The 19275-nt window shown below is 45.8% G+C and overlaps 2 protein-coding genes across 10 annotated transcripts in view; one reads left to right on the top strand and one right to left on the bottom strand.

The window, feature by feature from the left end:
* The first annotated feature begins 2 nt into the window (after nucleotides 1–2).
* On the top strand, nucleotides 3–13793 carry Ntan1 (N-terminal asparagine amidase). Of its 2 annotated transcripts, XM_051206730.1 has the most exons (10): nucleotides 3–91; nucleotides 5200–5302; nucleotides 5379–5444; nucleotides 5688–5796; nucleotides 7419–7492; nucleotides 9936–9989; nucleotides 10380–10433; nucleotides 11220–11317; nucleotides 13016–13129; nucleotides 13489–13793. In XM_051206730.1, exons 1-10 carry the CDS (start codon nucleotides 11–13, stop codon nucleotides 13663–13665), a joined length of 930 nt encoding a protein of 309 aa, XP_051062687.1. In that variant the 5' UTR covers nucleotides 3–10; the 3' UTR covers nucleotides 13666–13793. The 2 variants fall into 2 exon arrangements, with proteins under 2 accessions (XP_051062687.1, XP_051062688.1); XM_051206731.1 differs by lacking the exon at nucleotides 13016–13129.
* Nucleotides 12878–19275, bottom strand: part of Pdxdc1 (pyridoxal dependent decarboxylase domain containing 1) — a 63564-nt gene continuing 57166 nt past the window's right edge. For 4 of the 8 annotated variants that reach the window (XM_051206723.1, XM_051206722.1, XM_051206728.1 and 1 more), the window contains 7 exons: nucleotides 18908–19026; nucleotides 18518–18639; nucleotides 17575–17667; nucleotides 17393–17489; nucleotides 16375–16479; nucleotides 15724–15968; nucleotides 12878–13183 (listed from right to left, as the gene is read on the bottom strand). In XM_051206723.1, coding sequence (XP_051062680.1) covers nucleotides 13124–13183; nucleotides 15724–15968; nucleotides 16375–16479; nucleotides 17393–17489; nucleotides 17575–17667; nucleotides 18518–18639; nucleotides 18908–19026 — 841 coding nt within the window. In that variant the 3' untranslated portion in view covers nucleotides 12878–13123. Of the gene's footprint in view, nucleotides 13184–14345; nucleotides 15969–16374; nucleotides 16480–17392; nucleotides 17490–17574; nucleotides 17668–18517; nucleotides 18640–18907; nucleotides 19027–19275 lie in introns of those variants that run through there. The other 4 variants (XM_051206725.1, XM_051206724.1, XR_007835911.1 and 1 more) reach the window with 3 other exon arrangements.

Here is a 19275-nt window from a genome sequence, read left to right on the forward strand (position 1 = left end):
TGGTCTGGCGATGCCGCTGCTGGTGGGTGGTCGGCGTGTACGGTTGCCGCGGTCCGCTGCAGAGCTCGTCCGAGAGCACCCTTCTCTGGAGGTGAGCGGGCCCAGGACCTGCGGGGCGGGTGGGATCTCCGCAGCCCGGCCACCGACGTGGTTTCACTGGGGATCGGCTGAGACGGGGCCCAGAGAGGTTAGGTGACTTTCCGAAGGTCGCACAGCACGCAGCGCGGGGACACAGGGAGCCCCCACCTACACTTGGCGGGCTCGTAATGTAAGGGCGCTCGAGCACCTCCCCGTATTACAACAGCCCGGCTGCGGACAGTTTCCGGGTGGGGGCTCCAGTCCTCTGCGAACACTTTCCGGCCCTCCGCGGCACGGGGCGCCTGGTTATTTTTAGTCAGAAGGGTTGGAAGTTGCTGGGTCCCGGAAGACTGCACCCTGACGGATGGATGGGCTTTTTGACTTCTTTCCTTGCGGGGATTTCTGGAAGAGGGCTCATAGTGAAGGCCAGAGGTGGCCAAATATCCCACATGCTAGTTTGGTATCGGCCCATCCATGGATCTCACATAGTGCAGTCTAGGAGGAGACCCGATTCCTAATCAAACGATCATTTAAAGACCCAGTTATTGCCTTGAAAGATGTCTACTTTCACTCTGAGAGGTGAAGCCCAAGAGCCTCGGGTTACGGAAGGCAGTCTAGAAGTTTCCTCTGAGCAGCTGTGGGTTTTGTGGTCCTGTCTACTTACTTGCTCTGTTTTCCCCTGGAGCAGACGTGCAGTGCTTAGAAAACATTTGTTGGGTAAATGAATGGGCAGAATGACCTCGGAGAACTATGGAGCAAGAAGACTATTAACTTGAGTCTCACTTTTCCTTACTGTGGCACTGCCAGGAGCAGTACATGAGTATTGATGACAAAGAAGTTTCACCCACCTCAAGGATTTAAGGGACTCTTTCCTATGTCTGTCTGAAAACTTCTGGTTTTAGTGGCCAATACAGGATAAGAAGATGGAGATGAAGGATGTGGAGCGATGCCTCTGGAAGCGAGGATTTTGGTCTTTTTAGGCAGACACAGCACAAAAGGGCTGCAGAGTGGAGAGGTGCCTTTCAGAGCTGGAAAGGGGTGTCAGGGAAGCCCTGTGGAGAGCAGAGTGGCCACCAGTGAGGACTGAGAGGGCCAGAGAAGCGGATTGCATCCCCAGTGGTGAGGGAAAGCTGTTCCCTTCCTTTAGGATGGTGTGTGCTCTGTAGAGGGAAATAGAAAATCGTGTCCTTGGTTGGTCACAGCCGTTCTTCTCATGTCTTGGAACTTGATATGAGACCAGGCTGCCCACAAACTCAGAACTCCACTTGCCTCTGCCTCCCTGTCTTCTTGCCGTGTGTGTGTGTGTGTGTGTGTGTGTGTGTGTGTGTGTGCGCGCGCGCGTGTGCGTGCGCGCGCGTGCGCGTTCTCTCTCTCCTCCTCATCTCCTCTCTTCCTCCCTAGGTAAATCCACTGTTTAAAACGATTTGAGACAGGGTCTCACTGTGTGTAGCCCTGGCTGGCCTGGAACTCAGTGTAGGCCTGCCTCCAGCTCTCATAGTTCTCCTCTGCCTCCCAAATGCTGGGGTTAAAGGTGTACACACCACACTGATTTTTTTGTTTATGTGAATGTATGTGCACATATGTGTGGTTGCATGTGTGTGCACAGGGAGGCCAGAAGGTGGCATCTCCACTCAGTGCAATTCCTTTGAGGCAGGGTCTCTTTCCTGAAGATGCTGTCAGTACATCTCTTGTCTTCACCCTCCTCAGAGCTGGGGCTACAGGCACGTGTGGGAACCCTGGCTACAATAGCACCTTGTCTATGCCCCCCCACCACCATTTTTTTGAGACAGATATAAGTAGGCAGGCAGGCTGGCCTTGAACTTGATCTGGGTCCAGTGCTGACCTTAAATGCCCAAGGCTTCAGCCATACTGCATTAGAAGTATTATCCAGTGTGCTCATCATGATACACTTCTTGAATGACAGCATAGTATATATTTTTTTCCTTGGGTTTTCAAGACAGGGTTTCTCCATGTAGCCCTGGCTGTCCTAGAATTCAACTTTGTAGACCAGGCTGGCCTTGAACTCACAGAGATCCACCTGTTTCTGCTTAACACATGCTGGGATTAAATAAAGTGTGTGCAACCATTACCTGGCTGTCTCAGTTTTATTTTTGATAGTTTTACTGTATAACCCAGGCTGGCTTTCCATACACTAATGCCTTATCCTTGTAAGTGCTAGGATTGTAGGTGTAAACTATCCTGCCTGGCTTATTTCCTGTGTGTCTGTCTTTCTTTTGGTGGTGGGGAGGGGGGGTTCGAGGTTTTCTTTGTGTAGGCCTGGCTGTTATGGAACTCCCTCTGCAGATCAGGCTGGCCTTGAACACAGAGCTGCCTCCCCAGGGCTGGGATTAAAGGCATGTGCCACCATGCCTAGCATCCTGTGTAAATCTCATGTGTTTTGTTAGTGCATAGTACCAGCAAGTAATAAGCCTGATTAAGTACCCTGCTCCTACCTCATCCTTTTTGCAGTTTCACTTCTTGGGCAACCACAGTCTGCACAGTCTGAACATTTGAAGTGGAAGACTCCAGAACACTAACTGATACTCTCCCCCAATCTACCCCCCACCCTTTCAATTTTGAAAGAAGGTCTCACTGTAGCTCAGGCTAATCACCAATTCATGATCTTCACAGCCTTCCAGGCTGGGACCACAGGCATGTGCCACCATGCTGGCTAAAAATTGTGAAATACCTGCCATCATAGATGCTACTAGGGAACTCCCATACTGTTGCTGTTAACCTCCTTCCCCTCCTTTACTCACTAGCATGTGTGGGTTTAATACTTTCTGGCCAGCCACAGTGGAACTGTTCCCACACTGTGGCTGGCCAACGAGATGAGTACCTTTGCTCTTATTTTCTAGATTGAGGGCTGTGAGAACAGAGCCCTGGGCCTCACCCATGCTAGACAAGGGCCTGATTCTGAGATACCCCTAGCCCCTGTCTTTATGTGGTTAGAAAAAGTAAAAGAAATAATGACACTTTGTAACAGTAAATTACATGAATTCAAACTTGCATGTCTCCCATCACATTTTATTGGAATGCAGCCATATCCATGTCCAACTCTGGCTGTTTACATAGTGGCAGACCCTTGGGCTTATTATCTAGTCATTCTGAGAGAATAGTTTGCTGACCTCCAGTAAAAAAAGCAGTGCCATTCAGTATGTCTTGGGAAAGGAAGTTAAGGGACTGAGAACACATGAATTACCGAGAAATATGAGACATTGCCACAACTGGGCCACTATTATTTTAGGAAGTATGTCATGGGCCACTATTATTTTAGGAAGTATGTCATGGGCCACTATTATTTTAGGAAGTATGTCATGGGAGCTTGGCTCAGTGGATGGCATGCCTGCTAGGGAAGCACAGGGACCCAGGCACAGATCCCAAGACCCACATAAAAAGACCTTAGGGGTTTATGTAATCCCAGTGCTGACAGGGTGGAGCACTGTGGCTCCCCGGTGCTAGGTGGCAGACAATCTAGCCAGCATAATGAGCTTCAGGTTCAGTGAGAGACCTTGCCTCAAAACATTAAGGCAGTGCTGTCCAGGTAGGACATAAGGTAAAGGGGCTTGCAGCCAAGCCAGATGACCCAACTTCAGGCTCTGGAACATACATGGTGGCGGAGAAAACTAACTCCTCAGGGTTGCCTTCTGGCTTCCACATACATGCCATGTATGTGGCACCACAGACATGTATACACATAAAAAAAATAAAAACCAAGATAAAGTTAAAAGGAGGGCATATGACACATATGTACACCTCTCTCACATGCACATTTCTCAGTCATGCACACCTCACACTCGTGTACTACATGACATGTGCATCTGTTCCGTTTCTCTCATGTACACAAAAGTGATGACGTGAGGCTGCATGCATTCAGGAACAGCTTTTACCACGTGGGAGAAGAGGCAGGCAAGCAGCTGCCCTGTGCCGTGGTATTTCGGGTTCCCTTTGCTTTTGTTTCTTGTGTTAGTCTTGAAATGGTAACTTGTTCTCACACTCCACTTTGCTCACTGGTGGTGGACCAGTTGTGAACATGGTAAAAATCTGCCTTAATTCCTCCCCAAAGGAGGTAAGTAAAGGAACTATAAAAAGGGAGCAAGTGTCTGGCTGGAGTGTGATGAACAATAAATTGGATGTATAGTTGATTTACTCCAGGTTATACAACAAACCATGTTGCCTCAGCAGCCTGACTTATGTGGTTTACAACAGGTTGATGTATATCTCTTTCTTTCCTGTGCCCCACCCCTATCTTGCTGGAGATTGAATTCTGATTCCAGAATCTCCTAGTTCAGGTCTTAAATTGAGGTGCATGTTCTGTTGTAATTATCTCCTAGCATCCAGACAGTAGGAATTCATTATTAGATAGTGCTTAATTAGTTAGGTTGATCACTAAGTTTATCAGGTTTCTTGGATTTTATTAAGTAATTACACACAAACTTACATTAGCACCAGGCATGAGAAATGGTAAGAAGCTGATGTAAGAGTGAAGCAGGTGTATGTACATTGACACAATTATGCTTGCTTACTAGGGAATTTGGTGCAAGTTGGAAAGAAAGTAGAATCCATTTTAGTAGTGTATCAGCCCCCCCCCCCCAAGTCTGTGTGCCAAGGCTGCCCTCAGCCTCCTGAGTGCTGGGATTGTCAGTGTGTCAGCACTACAGGTGTTTCCTTCCATGCCCTGCCAGCTTTGACTTTGAGACAGCCTTCCTCTAGCTTGTGCCTCCAGTGTTGGGATTATAAGCATGAACCGCTCTCCTGCTTTTCTTATACTTAGTGATGCACACCTCTAATCCCAGCACTCATGAAATAGGGGAGTAGAGAGTTTAAGGACAGCCTGAAATACTTTGTCTCAAAATAATGTCAAGCCTCAGACCCTTAAACTATGATACAGGATTGGGCATCTCTCCTGGGCACTGGGATCTTGTGTCACATGTAATTCCTCCTTCCTAGTGAGAGGGACTGTCCCTGCTGTCTTTCTCCATCAGCCTTCAGTAGCCAGGACAGCACAGTTCAGACATGCCAGCCTGCTTCCCACTTCTGAGTACACATTGGCTCTTTCCACCTCTCTAGTTCAAGTCTCACTAATTCACACAACTATTTTATTCTGTTTCAATTAAACAGGAAAGAGCCAGACTTCTCAGAGGTCAGTCTGTTCAACAAGTGGGACCCCAGGGCCTTCTGTATGTTCAGCAAAGAGAGCTTGCAGTGACCACCCCAAAGGATGGTAGGTTAGGAAGCAGTGTCTTGGGCCTTATCCCAAAGCCTACTGGCTGTTTTATGCTATTTCTTTCTTTAAACAGGTTCCATCTCCATTCTGGGTTCTGATGATGCCACTACTTGTCACATTGTGGTCCTGAGGCATACAGGTATGATGACGAGAGATGAAGGAAACTGTTAAATTATCCCAAGCATGTGGGACCACTGATTTTGTAGAATTTGAAGCCATGTCTTTCTTGTCTGCATGTTATCTATCTCCCTGGTGCACTGGTCAGATGGGTTGGTTGGGCAGCACGACCCTTTCCGTTTTCTTACAGTGTTTAAGGATGAGATGGTCTACATAGTTCACTCCTTGGAATATACGGACTAACCATTTGACCCTTGTTCTCCAGGTAATGGGGCAACCTGCCTCACACATTGTGATGGAACTGACACCAAAGCTGAAGTCCCCTTGATAATAAGTGCCATAAAATCCTTTTCTGATCACACTCAGTGTGGAAGGTAAGTGCCACGCTGCTGCTCTGTGGACACTGGGGATGCCGTATTTGTACACCTTGAGCATGGGTGATGTCTGCACTTGGATGCACTGACTCTTCATTGGACAGGGCCTCGCTATGTGTGAGCACCCACTTGTTTTAGGGTCCAGAGTGGGCACATTGCTCACACTCTGAAGCAGGTGGTCAGTAGATATGTAGGAAGGACTGAAGGAGGAGGCAGGGTTGGCAGAGCCATGCCATACTTGAGCAGGCCAAGAGTTTGAGCATGGGTATAGGGTACAAACCAGCCCAGACTGGCTATGTCTTAGCATTATCCTTACCCGGTGACACATGGTTGTGTACCAGAGCCACACAGCTAGTTAAGTTCTGGCCTGCGGCTGAGGCCTGGCTGCCACCTGTTCACATAACTGGCCCACTTGCTCTGTTGTTATTACACTTTGGCTCGTATTTGCTTGGTAGCCTTTGAAGGAACTAGCACAAGTCATATACAGGTGCTTAGCATCTCAGGGACACTACTGGTCAGCTTTATTTGTGCAATAGGTAAGTTTTTAAAAGTGGGGTAAGGTATGTATGTACACGTCTTTAATTCTAGTATGGAGAGGTGGAGGCAAAGTCAGAAGGATCTCTTAGTTTGAGGCCAGACTGGTATACATAGTGAATTCCAGGCCAACCTTGTCTCAAAAAATAAACCGAATTAAAACTGTGTGTGTATGTGCAAGTGTGTATACTAGGAATCGAACTCTGGGTTTTGCATATGCTAAGAGTGTAGGTTAGCACTGAGCCCTTTTTTAAAATTTAAATCTCAAGGCTGGGTCTGTGTCAAGGGTTGGTTGGCTTCCCAGGCTTTGACTTGTGTGATTGTAAAACTGCCTTTTCTTTTTGCCTTGGCCCAGACTAGTCACACAGGTTTTCAGAACACAAGTTTTAGCTATTCCTAGTCTGCTTGCAGGCAACTATTTAGTTACTTTGTAAATCAGGGCCAATCTGGTATAGTGGTGGCAAAGCCAGAGTGGTCACAGCCCTTCCTGTTGTTTAATATTTCTGGAGAGGCCATCCAGACCTCATCAGACACCTCACCCAGCACAGGCTGTACAGAACAAAGTGTGAAGTACACCACCTTCTCCCATGGGTTTTGGGGCTGAAGAAGACAAGCAGGGGAAACATGGGGCTGAAGCAAAGTTAGTTTGGGTTTTTGAACTTGTTACAGCCCTGCTGTGTGCCTATGCATTAGGACTGTCTTAGGGACGGGCTCCAGCATGTGAAACTTCCCAGACTAATACAGCCCTGTCTTGTTTGTTTAGTAGAAAATACCACACTGTGATTCCTAGGTGTGATGGGATGAGAGCACCCCAGGCTCTCAATTACTGGTCAGAGCCCAGATCCTTTTCAGTGGAGAAGCTGAGATGGCCAGGTGACACTGCACTGAGGACCCTGGATGAGGTCCTTGTTGCTGGCCTTGGCAGCCTCACACGTACCCATTATGCCCACAGGTTTTTTTAACCATATGTTGTGGGAAAGACCCAGAAGCATGTTGTGGGAGTTTGTGGGAGCCAGGAACCAGGTATCCATGAAAGCAGCACACAGCCCTATCTTGTCTGACTCTGATCACTATACCTCTCTTGGCAGGCTGGAAGTGCACCTTGTGGGAGGCTTCAGTGATGACAGGCAGCTGTCACAGAAACTTACTCATCAGCTTCTTAGTAAGTTTGCCACCCCCTTCCATTATCATACCTAGTTTTGTTTGGTTTAAAGGATGGTGCACACCTTTAATCCCAGCACTAGGGAGGCAGAGGCAGACAGATCTCTGATTTCAAGAACAGCCTGGTCTACAGAGTGAGTTCAAAGACAGCCAGGGCTACACAGAGAAACTCTTGTCTTTAAAAATAAAAATAAATAAGAAATAAAAAAGCTCTCCAGCAGCCTGATAAGGCAGAGGCAGGAGGATCATGAGTCTGAGACCAGCTTGGTACACACAATGAAAATCTGTCTCAAACCAAAACCAAGTGTGGGGTTGAAGGCACTGCCTTGTGGATGGAATTATGTGGATTTACACAGAGTGTACCATGCAGCTAATCCCAGGTGCTGATGGCATGAGGGCATGATCTGCCTCCCATTTTGACAGGTCCATGCTGTTGAAGCCCAGGCTGGCTATGGGCTCATGACCGTTCTGCCTCGGCTGAGTGGTAATTACAAATGTGTCAAAGATGCTTTTTAGAGCAGCAGTTGATTGAATTCTTGGCAAGTGCATACTCTGAGCTATCTTCACAAAATGAACATAAGCACTGTTAGCCTTTTCTCATAAGTCAGAAGAGACAGACATGGTATATATTAATTGTGAAATAGGTATATGCTAATGTCATACCTACACCAGAGCAGCCTGCCAGCAAGGAAAGTGGCACTGTGGCTTAAGCCTTCTAGAAGTTTATATCCTTGGACTCAGTAATTCCCTTTCTTGGAATCCATTCTAAGAAAGTCATCTAAGGTTGCACAGAGAGGCTGACAAGATTGCTCACTGGGTAAAGGCATTTCCCACCAAGCCTGATCAGAGTTTGGACTTGGGACCCACATGATGGAAGGAGAAATGTAGAAATGTGACTTGTATACATTGTTCTCTGCTCTCCTCATGTGCTTTTCATTTCATGGCAATACACGCACACAAGTGAGAAAATGAAAAAAAAAAAAAAAAAAAAAAAAAAAAAACCTCAGCCTCACACAGCGATTCTGACCCAAATTAACAATCCAGAAACTCTGACATCAAATACTCCATGACCTGAGAAGAGTTACACCGCTTCTAGAAGCCATTACCTAATGAGCCAGGTCTGGAGGTCTATGCTTGCAGCTCAACACTTAAGAGGAGACTGAGGCAGAGAGTTGATTGTTCCTAACCAGCCTGAGCTACACAGTGAGGCCAACAAAAAACACATAAGAAAACCACTTGTGGAAGTTCGGTGTGGTGGCACACACCTTTAATCTCAGCACTCTGGAAGGCTAAGGCAGATGGATCTGTGTTCAGGGCAGCCTTGTCTACATAGTATGAGACCCTGTCTCAAACAAACCTTACTAAGAATTATTGATTGCGTGGGGAAAACCTCTATCTAACAAAAGCAACTGGGGCATAAGATTATATGGTGTAACTGGGGCACCTTTGTCTCTGTTATGATCTTAGCCATGCCTGGAAAATATAGGCTAACCTACAGTGGGATGATGGGCATTCAGAATCTACTCTCTTCTGTTCCCTTGTCCAAAAACATTCACAAAATTTTTGCTCTGGTAGCTGGAGAGATGGTTCAGTGGTAAAAAGCACTGGCTGTTCTTCCAGAGGATCCAGGTTCAATTCCCAGCACCTACATGGTTGCTCACAACTGTCTGTAACTCCTAGTTCTGGGGGATCTACCATTCATATGGTACACTACAATGTAGGCAAAACATCGATATACGGACAAAAATACTCTTTTTGATCTAACAGACTTGAGAAGAGTTGGTCTCCTCTTAGGACTCCACCTGATGTGGGTGCTGGGATCTGAACCCAGGTCCTCCTCTGCAAGAGCAGAGTAAGTGCCTTTAACCAGTGAGTCATCTCTCCAGCCCCCACAAGGCTTTTCATACCAGCCTATATTAATTAATCTACATAAGAATAGATTTCATTTTCTTTTTTCATTTAAGTGCATGCCAGCACTTAGGGCACATGTGTATCATTAAGCTTAAGTATATTAGTTAGGACAACTTGTGGAGTGGGTTTTCTCTCCTTCCATGTGAGTCTCGGGGATTGAACAGTTACAAATGCCTCTACAGATTGAGTCTTCTTGTTGGCCTCACTTCTACCCCCTACCTTCCTCTTTTTTTTTTTTTTTTTTTTTTTTTTTTTTTTGAGACAGGATCTCAAGTAGCACAGACTGGCCTTGAACTTGAATGTGCCACCATGGCTGTTTCTGTAGTGCTAGGGGTTGAATCCATAGCCTCAAGTGTGCTAGAGCATGTCAGGCAATTACAGTAACAGCTGAGCTACAACCCCAGCCCCTAACAGGACATTTCCATGCATATATGTGTAATGTATTGTCATCATATTCACATACCCATTACTAATTCTTGGGTCCTTTTTTTTTTTTTTTTTTTTTGACATCAATTTTGAAATTCTAATTGTAGGTGAATTTGACAAACAAGATGATGACATTCACTTAGTGACATTATGTGTGACGGGTGAGTTCTGCTGCTTTCATCCAGACAGGGGTGTAAGGGTTCAGGAAGGTTCTATCTATCCCCTTACAACAGCTACCATCAGGATAGGAACTGTAGGAGACACTCCAAAGAGACTGTCCTCTCTGGATGACTGGTTCCCACTACTCCTTTTCACGAGGTAGCCTTCTCAACACCAGGTCCTACCCAGCTAATGATGTTCATGCTGCCCTGCGAAGGCCCAGCTGCCTGCTTCCTAGGCTGTCAGAGGCCCCTCTGTGCTCTTGGGAGGGGAGCGTGCTGGGGAGCTGCCCTAGTGTGGCAAAGCTGCCAAGGCAGGACCTACTAGCGGCCCACCTGTGGCTCTGTTTTGAGTTTTTAGAACTGTTTAGTGTTTCTACTTTCATTTCTTAGAATTAAATGACCGGGAAGAAAATGAAAACCACTTTCCAATCATTTATGGCATCGGTAAGTAGTGTTTGTATTAGAGGGAGGGCTACGTGGTGGTTTCCATGTGGGTTAAAGCGGGCAGTCATGCCATCTGTACTACTGTTGGTGGGTTTGGAGCCTTGTTCCTATATATTTGCTATGAAATCCTGGGCAAGGGGCCTGACTTGACTACCCCTTAGCTGTGAGGTTGTTAATGCCCTAACCGTAATGAATGGAGAGAAGCAGCCAGTGTACAGCATAGGTTATGCCCACACCACACCTACTTCTGCAGCTTAGTGTCTGCATGTATTTCTGTAGCCAGTGCTCATGGGGAAGGTATGAGGTATTTGGATCTCTGTATTCTATAGGGATAACATTTGGTTTTAATTCCAAATGAAGATCCCACAAACCCAAGTGCGGAACTGTCAAACTAAAGGAGGCCCAGGTGTTCCTCTCTCCAGTCTTGAGGCTAGCAAATTGCAGACTTTTGGTGTGTCTATGATGTTTAGCTAGCTGGGTGGTTGAGGACACAGGCATGTCCTACTTTCTATTTTCTGTCACTCTGCATAGCTCTAGAAATAAGCTGTAAGTCCACCAGCCTTACACCAGCATTTGTGGTCCCAGGAAAGCATTGAAACCGCATGCCTTGAGGATACAGAGTACCTCTGGGGCTATTCTTCCTCCCGGGTTGCTACAGAGGCTGTCATCACCTCATTCTTTTTTTCCAATTCCGTTCTTTTGTTTCTGGTTCATATGTGTGGTGGTAGAAATGTGAAGTCTATTTTGGATCTTTGCCAATTTAGAGTCACTCCCCGTCCCTTCCAGCTGTCAACATTAAAACTGCAGAGATTTACAGAGCTTCCTTTCAAGATCGTGGTCCAGAGGAGCAGCTTCGTGCTGCCAGAGCTTTAGCAGGAGGCCCGGTGAGTGAGAGCTCATTGTTATGGGATGGGTAAAGAGGGAACCCCAAGAGCCTTGGGTTTTTAGAATGGATGAAATTTGTGGCTACCTCCTTACCGGAACCCAGCCCACTTCCTCATGGGTTAGAGGAAGAGTGAGTTTAGGTTCTAAGTGCCAGATACTAACTAGTTCTCTGCCTGAAAGATGGAGGAGGCATCCCATTTGAGAAACAGGTAGAATGTAAAATGCCCACTGTGAGCCTGGTATGGTGGCACATACTTTTCAGTCAAGCACTCAGGAGACAGGTGGATCCCCAGGCCAGCCTGAACCAAACAGGACCTGGGGAGACGGCTCAGTAGTGCTTGCTGTGTAAGTACGATCCCCAGTACCAACATAAGAAGCTGGGTGTGCTGGGCATGCTTCCAGGCCTGGTGCTAGGGAGACTGCTGAGTCTGTAGCTTCAGCTTTAGTGGAAGACCTGGTGTCGGGTCACAAAAGCAACGGAAGGCATGGGGAATGGACACCTGGTCTCACATGTGTGCCAGCACCCCACACCATGGCAAGCCCAGAAATCAGCTTGTTTGTACAACACTAACATTTCATTAAGATGATGTCTGCAGTGAAGAGGTCTGTTTTGCCAGTCTTTCGCCATTTTTAGGAGTCCTGATTTTATCTTTTAAAAAACTTTGTGTTTGACATGGTCTTGCTACGTATATAGCGTAGGGTGTCTTGGAACTTGTGGCAAGCCTCCTACATCAACCTCCATCAACTACCATAACCAGCTTTGTAGTTAGTGTTTTTCTTTTCTCTCTTGAGACAGAGGGTCACATTGCAGCCCAGGTTGGCCTGGAACTTACTTTAGGTTTCTTTTATTTAAGAATACATTTCAGACTGAGTACCCCCTCTCAAAGCTGAAAATTACTGCTAGCATAATTTGGGAATGCAAGGGATGGATCTGTTGCAAAATCCACTTCTACAGAGCCAGCTAGGTGGTGCACACATCCCTGTGACCCCACACTGGGAGGTACGGCAGAAAGATGGAGTCCAGACATTCTTGGCTATGTATTGAGTTCATGGCTAGCCTGGGCTACATGAGACCCTCTCAAAAACAAAACTAGGCATGGTGCTCTACACTTTTAAGGTAGGCAGATCTCTCAGCTTTTAAAGCCAGCCAGGTGTACCACAGCCAGACCCTGTCTCAAAATAAACAAAAAGAAAAAAAAAAAATCCAAACCTTTCTTTCATGTTTTTTGTGAGATAAGACCAGGATGTCTTGGAACCCCAAGTGACCTTTCTGCGTCAGTCTTCTGAGTGTTGGATGGCAGGTGTGAGCTGTCATACCTGGACATCAAGCATTGTGAGCTGTTTATGTTACATGATGACTAGCTGCTTGGAATGAGGAATGAGGAGATAAGGTATTTGTACTGCCATGAGGAATACAGGCTTTAGTCTGACCTGCCTGTCTTCGAGGGAGTGCTGATGCAGTGGATGTGTGACCTTCCCCTTAGAAGGTCAGCATGCTGTCTTCTTGTAGGCTAACTAACTAACTAAACACAGCAATACACAGGACCAAACACAGGGAAGGCATTCGGTGGTGGCAGCTTTGTTATTATGGGAGGTCAACATTCAAAGTTTATCAGCTAAGGGGATAGTCTTGAAACTAGACTACAGCAGTGGCAGGGCAGTGTCCTTACAGCCTGTCATGGAAATGGTTCTTTTAGATGATTAGCATTTATGATGCAAAGACAGAACAACTTCGAATAGGCCCGTATTCCTGGACGCCATTTCCACATGTGGATTTCTGGTTGCAGCAAGATGACAAGCAAATACTAGAGGTGAGAATTTACAGGTTGGCTAAATCTTAAATCTCTGGACCCTGGTTTCCCCATCTGTAAGAAAAAAAAAGGTTTAGACCAACTAATAGCTGCTTCTCCTTCAGTGGGTGTGATGGATGTTCTATTGCCATTGGTAGACTAACTTTTATGGTAGTGGGGGATTAGTAATGTCCTGGCAGATGTTTATACAGGTGAAGCAGTAAGCAAAGGAATGTGTGTAACTCAAAAGATGTACAGAAGCTCTGAGACTAGCCTGATAAACATGTATGTAGTCCAACCAAAACTACTCTGACATTGTCATCCAAGGAAGGGAGGCATATAGCCTGGCTCTCTCATGCCCACTGTCTTGTCTTTTTCAGAACCTTTCTACTTCTCCTCTGGCCGAGCCTCCCCACTTTGTTGAACATATTAGATCGACCTTGATGTTTTTAAAAAAATTCCCATCTCCAGCAAATATACTATTTCCTGGAAATAAAGCTCTCCTCTACAAAAAAAATGAAGATGGTTTATGGGAAAAGATCTCTTCAGGGAGCTAACATCAAAGTTAGCAAAGAACACAACTTTTTAGCCTGATAGAGGCCATTGGTGGTTTAGAATATACATCTGCACAGTTTTACTTCTTCCTTGCTTACTGTCTTTCAAAATAAAGTCTTATTTTGGCAAAGGTATTTGTTGAGATGATTTTTTTTGCTTCACTATAAAATAGACTTTTTACCAGTCTTGAGGGATGGAGGAGAAACCACTGGATTTACTGGTGAGTAGGCAGCGACTTCAGAGACAGGAAAACTCCCTATTCAAAAATTACTCTTAGAAACTTATCAGCCGGCCATAGTGGTACATGCCTTTAATCCTAGCACTCAGGAAGCAGAGGCAGGATCTTTCACTTCAAGACCAGCCTGGTTCACAGAGCAAGTTCCAGGACAGCAAGTGCCTCTACACAGAGAAACCCTGTCTTGTAAAAGAAACTTCCCATCAAAAATTCTCTGTTCTAGGCAAGGTAAAAGGTTCAGAAAGAAACAGTTGAGCTTATTACCTTCAGTGTGACTCAAACAAGCTCCTAGCAGGGCAATTTCAATCTCAACCCCATAAAGCCAGAGATATTTTTTTTACATATGATGCTACTAAAATGGCCAAATAGGGTTATGGAAGTTAAATTTTTTTTAAGAACTTTTATGTTATCTGATGAAAAGTAAGATTTACACTGAGTTCACGGGTAGCAATTTCAAGAGCCTTTATTTAAGCCAACATCAGATAGTGTCTCAAGTAAAATTCTATTTCAGCAAAACCAGGTAGCAATTCCAAATGTATAAAAACATTTAAAAATCAATCTGTTAAAGGTGATAACTTACCCCCTTCCCATGCCACCTACTATACTTCATTGCCATCAAATAAACAGGGAAGACTGTATTTAATCATTCGCACCCAAAAATTGGAAAGATTGCATTTTGACAAGTGGCAACTGTCAAAAAAATCACAACAAATCAGTATAATTATAGGCTTAATGTGGTATAACTAAGGCTTCCAACACTACAGTCCACAGACCCACCATCTTAGCATCTTCCATTGCTTTGACTTTTAGGGATAAAAAGGCACGGGGTGGGGCATCTTAGGCTACTGCAGGGATGCAGTACCTGGGGAAAAGAAATGGATGAGAATTAGGCAGCTAGCTCTGACTTGTTAGCCTACAAGAGGCAACTTCTCTGGTCTTGAGCTGGGCCCAGGGTGAGTGGAAGTGAAGCTGCAGCCACATCATGAAAAGCAGATCCAAGGCTTGCTGGCTTCAGCCTTTACTGTGCGGCACAGGAGACAATATTATGCTCTTCATGGTGGCCTCCTGAGGGCTTTCTGTCCTAAATAGACCCAAGTACAGGGCACACTGGGCGCCAACTTAAAAGCATTACCAGTGTTTAAAAATATACTTAAATATGATCAGGAAGAGATAGTTACTATTAACCAATGAGTACTTAAATTTGTTACAAAGAATGTATAAAGGAGAAAATGTGCCACAGCTCCTGTGTACACAGTCCTTACTTAGGCTTCAGGAAAAGCAGCAGTGGATGGCAACAGAGGATTCTGATACTCTAACTCAGGTCCTACTGAAACCCAATTTCTGATGCCAACCAGTAAGGCAGGCATCTACCACAACTTGACAGCACTACAGACCTGGTAAGACAGAAGCACGGAGAAGAACTCGGAGAAGCATTGTGTGCAACCTAATCACACTTAGTTCAGAGAGAAGAGAGATAACTGCTTCAAGTAGAAGGTACTTGAAATCCACACGTTCTTTCAGTACAAAGTGTTTATGGTGCAGGAAGAAAGGGTATGCTTAGGTTGGGCAGGCCAAAATAGTCAATTATTGGTTGTTCTACTTACACATAAAATAATTGCCAACCCCCCCACCCTCAGAAAACCTGGTTTTCCAGCATATATCTGTGCAAAACTCCCAGTTTAGCACAAATGACAGAAATTCTATCATATTAGCATGTGGCATAGTTCACATTTTCAATAAAACTTCATCTTCCCTGAAACAAGAGTCAATACAGGCTCAAGCCCAGTATTGCTGAGCTTTATCTTAGGCACTCCAACTCCTCTACCTGTGGGTGGTCATCTTCCAGATGCTGGGCCTTCTGCAGGGCTTCAGTCTGTCTGGCTGTGGGGGCAGGAGCCCTGGGGGCCTGCTCAGGGCTGTGGGCCTCTAGGTTGCTGTGTTCTAGCCCACTAGACAGCTGTTCCACCTTTTCGAGGTCTTCAATGTGGCTGACTGAGCTGGTCTCACTCATAGCATCTGAGCCTCTTAGGGACCTTTTAAACGGCTTCTGGCCTAGAGAGACAAGATGAACTACGCTGAGACTGGTGGGGAAATCCTGTAACAAAGGCACTGTGGTCCTACATGGTCACTGATTTGGCAGGAATGCTGGAATTCTGGCTTATATCTTAGAGGTGAGGTGGGAACTAAAGTGTGTGATGCTAAAATGCTCCCCAGGTCAGTGCTTCTGTGGTAACACTAATGGCAGTGAATAGCTCAGTTAAAGCAATGGTGCCATGGAAGCATTTCTTTGGAGCTAAATTTCAGGTGCCTGAATGGCTGTTTCAGTGAAGGAAACGGAATTTTGGATTAAAGAAAGGAACATAAGGAACAACAAATAGGAAACCTCAAGAGCCTGTATGTGTCTGTTTCCTAAGTGGAATAAAACTGGATTTCTTACTCTATTAATGAAGGGGAACTGTGGAGAGGTATAACTCACCTGGAAGTCTCTGTCTGCTTCGAGTGCCGGAGGGTGTGGGAGGCGGTGTTACTCCCGTTCCTTGTACTTTGTGGACATAAGTGTATTCTGTGGACTCCAGAGAGCCTATCCAAAAATGAAAAAAAGAAAGGAATGGCAGGAGCTCCCCGCACATCTATCCCTGAAATGTCTCTTGCCCTCAATTGCCTTTGTGTCTTAACCAGCCCTATCAGCCACTTAACTTCCAACTGAGTGAACTGGAGCAAACCCATCCTGCAGCTGCTCACATCTCTCCCTAAGCTCCTCAGCTCCTCCATCAATATGTGCAGTGTGCCGGGACCCACACCCAGCTGCAAAATGTGATTTAGCTTCAAGCAGATGCTACCGTTAAAGGCTGAGGTCTGAGGGATAAAATTTGAAACAAAGTTTTATAAAACCCTGATCCTCCAGCTTCATCTTCCTAAATGCTAGGATTCTATCTTTCTGCCACCATCCCAGGAAACTCTAATGATATCCTTGGCTATCATGAGAATCTAGCTAGTACTGTCTATAGAAGGAACAAAGAAAGGAACTCAAGTTTTGGGAGTATTTCTTTGATAGGACAGGAAAGGAGTCACAGCCGTTAGTATTTCCCAGCAAACTGACAACACTGCCAGTCACTGGTTTAAAATAAACACTGTGTGCTACAGTCTTTAGGTTCCCTTTCAGAAGGAGCCCTGTCCTGAACAGAATGCTCAGGAGGTCTGCAGGAAACAATAGTCCTTATGCCATTATCCATGGTGAACTGTCCCCAGATGTGGGCCAGCTGGACAGGCATGCCCTTGTTCCAAGGAAGAGCACTGTGCATGCTGTAGAGTGGCTGCTTGCTTTCTCGATGTTTCAGCAGGGACTAGGGGGCAGTAGGGGCAGACTGCCTCATTTCAGATTCCAGGCAGAGAATACAGGGAGGTATAAAAGCTTGAAGGGTACTAGGAGGTAAAGGCATTTGGTCAAAACTTTGAAATAACAGATCCAGGCATAAGCCAGTTGGAAGTCCTACCTGCTGTTAAGTTAAAACTTCTTCCCTTTTGTGAAGCTTGGACTGGAGAAAACCAATTCAGCACGGACCCTACTACAGGGATCTGCCGCAACACTCCCTGCAAAACATAACCCTGTTCAGGATAACCTGCTGGGCCTGTTCTGCCAGGATGCCAGCCTGGGAAACTCCAACAGTGACCCTACCTCTTCCAGAAGTCGTTCCTCATTTGCCTTCTGTAGTTGAACCTGGGCCTCCTGAATTCCCTTCCGAACTACTTCTGTCATGTTCTCTAGAAGCTACAAAACCAAGGAAGATACTGTTTGTATAAGCCTCTTGCCCAGGGCCTAGAACTACTTACACAATCAACAGCATGGTGACATTTTCCCACAAATATGTCTATAGATGTAATTCTGCACTGAAATACTTGAGCAAAAGTTAAATAGAAAATTAAACAGAAGATGATGAAAGTTCATGCAAGCCCAAGCACATATAACCTGTTGCCTGGCCTCATTTGCCAAAGGGAAATAATCATTTACATTCTGAATGTTTTATCAATGACAAGCAAGCACTGCTAAATGTTGAAAGAAATAAGTTATAGCCAAGCCTGGGAAAAACCCAAAGTCTAGCAACAGGGAACACAGCCAGGTCCTCTCCCCTTTTCAAACCTCTTCATCCCCTTCCTACCCCAAAGGGAACTGTGGCACATGCATCTCTGTCTGCTCTCGGGCAAGGGTGGGCTGGAGTCTGACCTCTAGCCCTGTAGCCTGGTCTTCCATGCTACCTGATCAACAGAGTAGTCTGTTCTCTGGTGGCATGGCCCTTATCAGGAAGGCCTGTGTTGTTTGTCCTTAGGACCCAGCTCCTTTTAGGAAGTCTCACCTCAGTGTACTGAAGATGTGAGCAAGTCCCCAAAAGCTCAGCTGCCTAAGCCACAGCATTTGCTACATTGCTTGGTTGTATATGGCTCTTCCCCTGTACTTCCTGGCGAAGTCACTGGGGGCAGCAACTGTGTCCAGGCCCCCTGGCCTGGCATAAGACCTAGCTCTCAGGAAAGCAATATTTGGGAAAGAATGAAGTGAACAGTATTCCCCAGTGTCATATCCCAAAACTAAGAAAAGGCATGGAACACAGATTCATCTTACAGACCCTTGAGTTTTCCTCAATTTCCCGGGCTGTGACTGCAATGGTCTCCACTAGTTCAGAAACATCCACATCATCACTTGCCATGCCAATGTAAATGCAGCTCTTCATGCTTTTGTACTCAGGACCTGGGGGAGGAAACAGGGCTAGGCTGGCTCCCAAGTCCTCAGGAGAGTGAGAGACCCAGACCAGTCTGTCCTGACTGAGACTGTATCCAATGGGCCTCCTCCCCAGGAAGAGGAGGATGCCTCTAAAAAAAGGAAAGGAAGGCTGAACAGCTGCAGAGGGAGTAAGACCTTACTTTGAGCTCCTCCCCTCTGTGACAATGAAAAGCATCTTCCTTAAGCCTGTTCAACATGGTCTTCTTAAAGTTCAGTGACTTAGAATAGTTCTTACCCATTTTAAATATGAGGTCAGATTCCAATTCATTTAACTTTTTCAGAAGTCCAGTGTGTATTTTCTCTCCCTCTGGATCAGATTTCAAACTGCTGTTATCATCATTAGCGTGCTCATACCTAAAACATCAAGAGCACAGTAACACATCTAAGATTGAGATTGAGCATCTATTCAGTCAGGGCTGTGGGTGCAGTATAAACTCCCAGAGATGGGCATAGATGTAGAGTCATCTTTCCATAATGTTATAAGCCTCAGTTTGTGGTCCAGGAAAATATGAGTCTGGCAGTCTTTTATTTACAAGGAAGAAGGAAAAATGAGAGGAAAGGAAGATGACCCAGAAGACTGTGAGGCCAGGACAGCTCTCTCCC

Source organism: Phodopus roborovskii, unplaced genomic scaffold (genome assembly GCF_943737965.1).
Source record: "Phodopus roborovskii unplaced genomic scaffold, PHOROB, whole genome shotgun sequence".
NCBI lineage: Eukaryota > Metazoa > Chordata > Mammalia > Rodentia > Cricetidae > Phodopus > Phodopus roborovskii.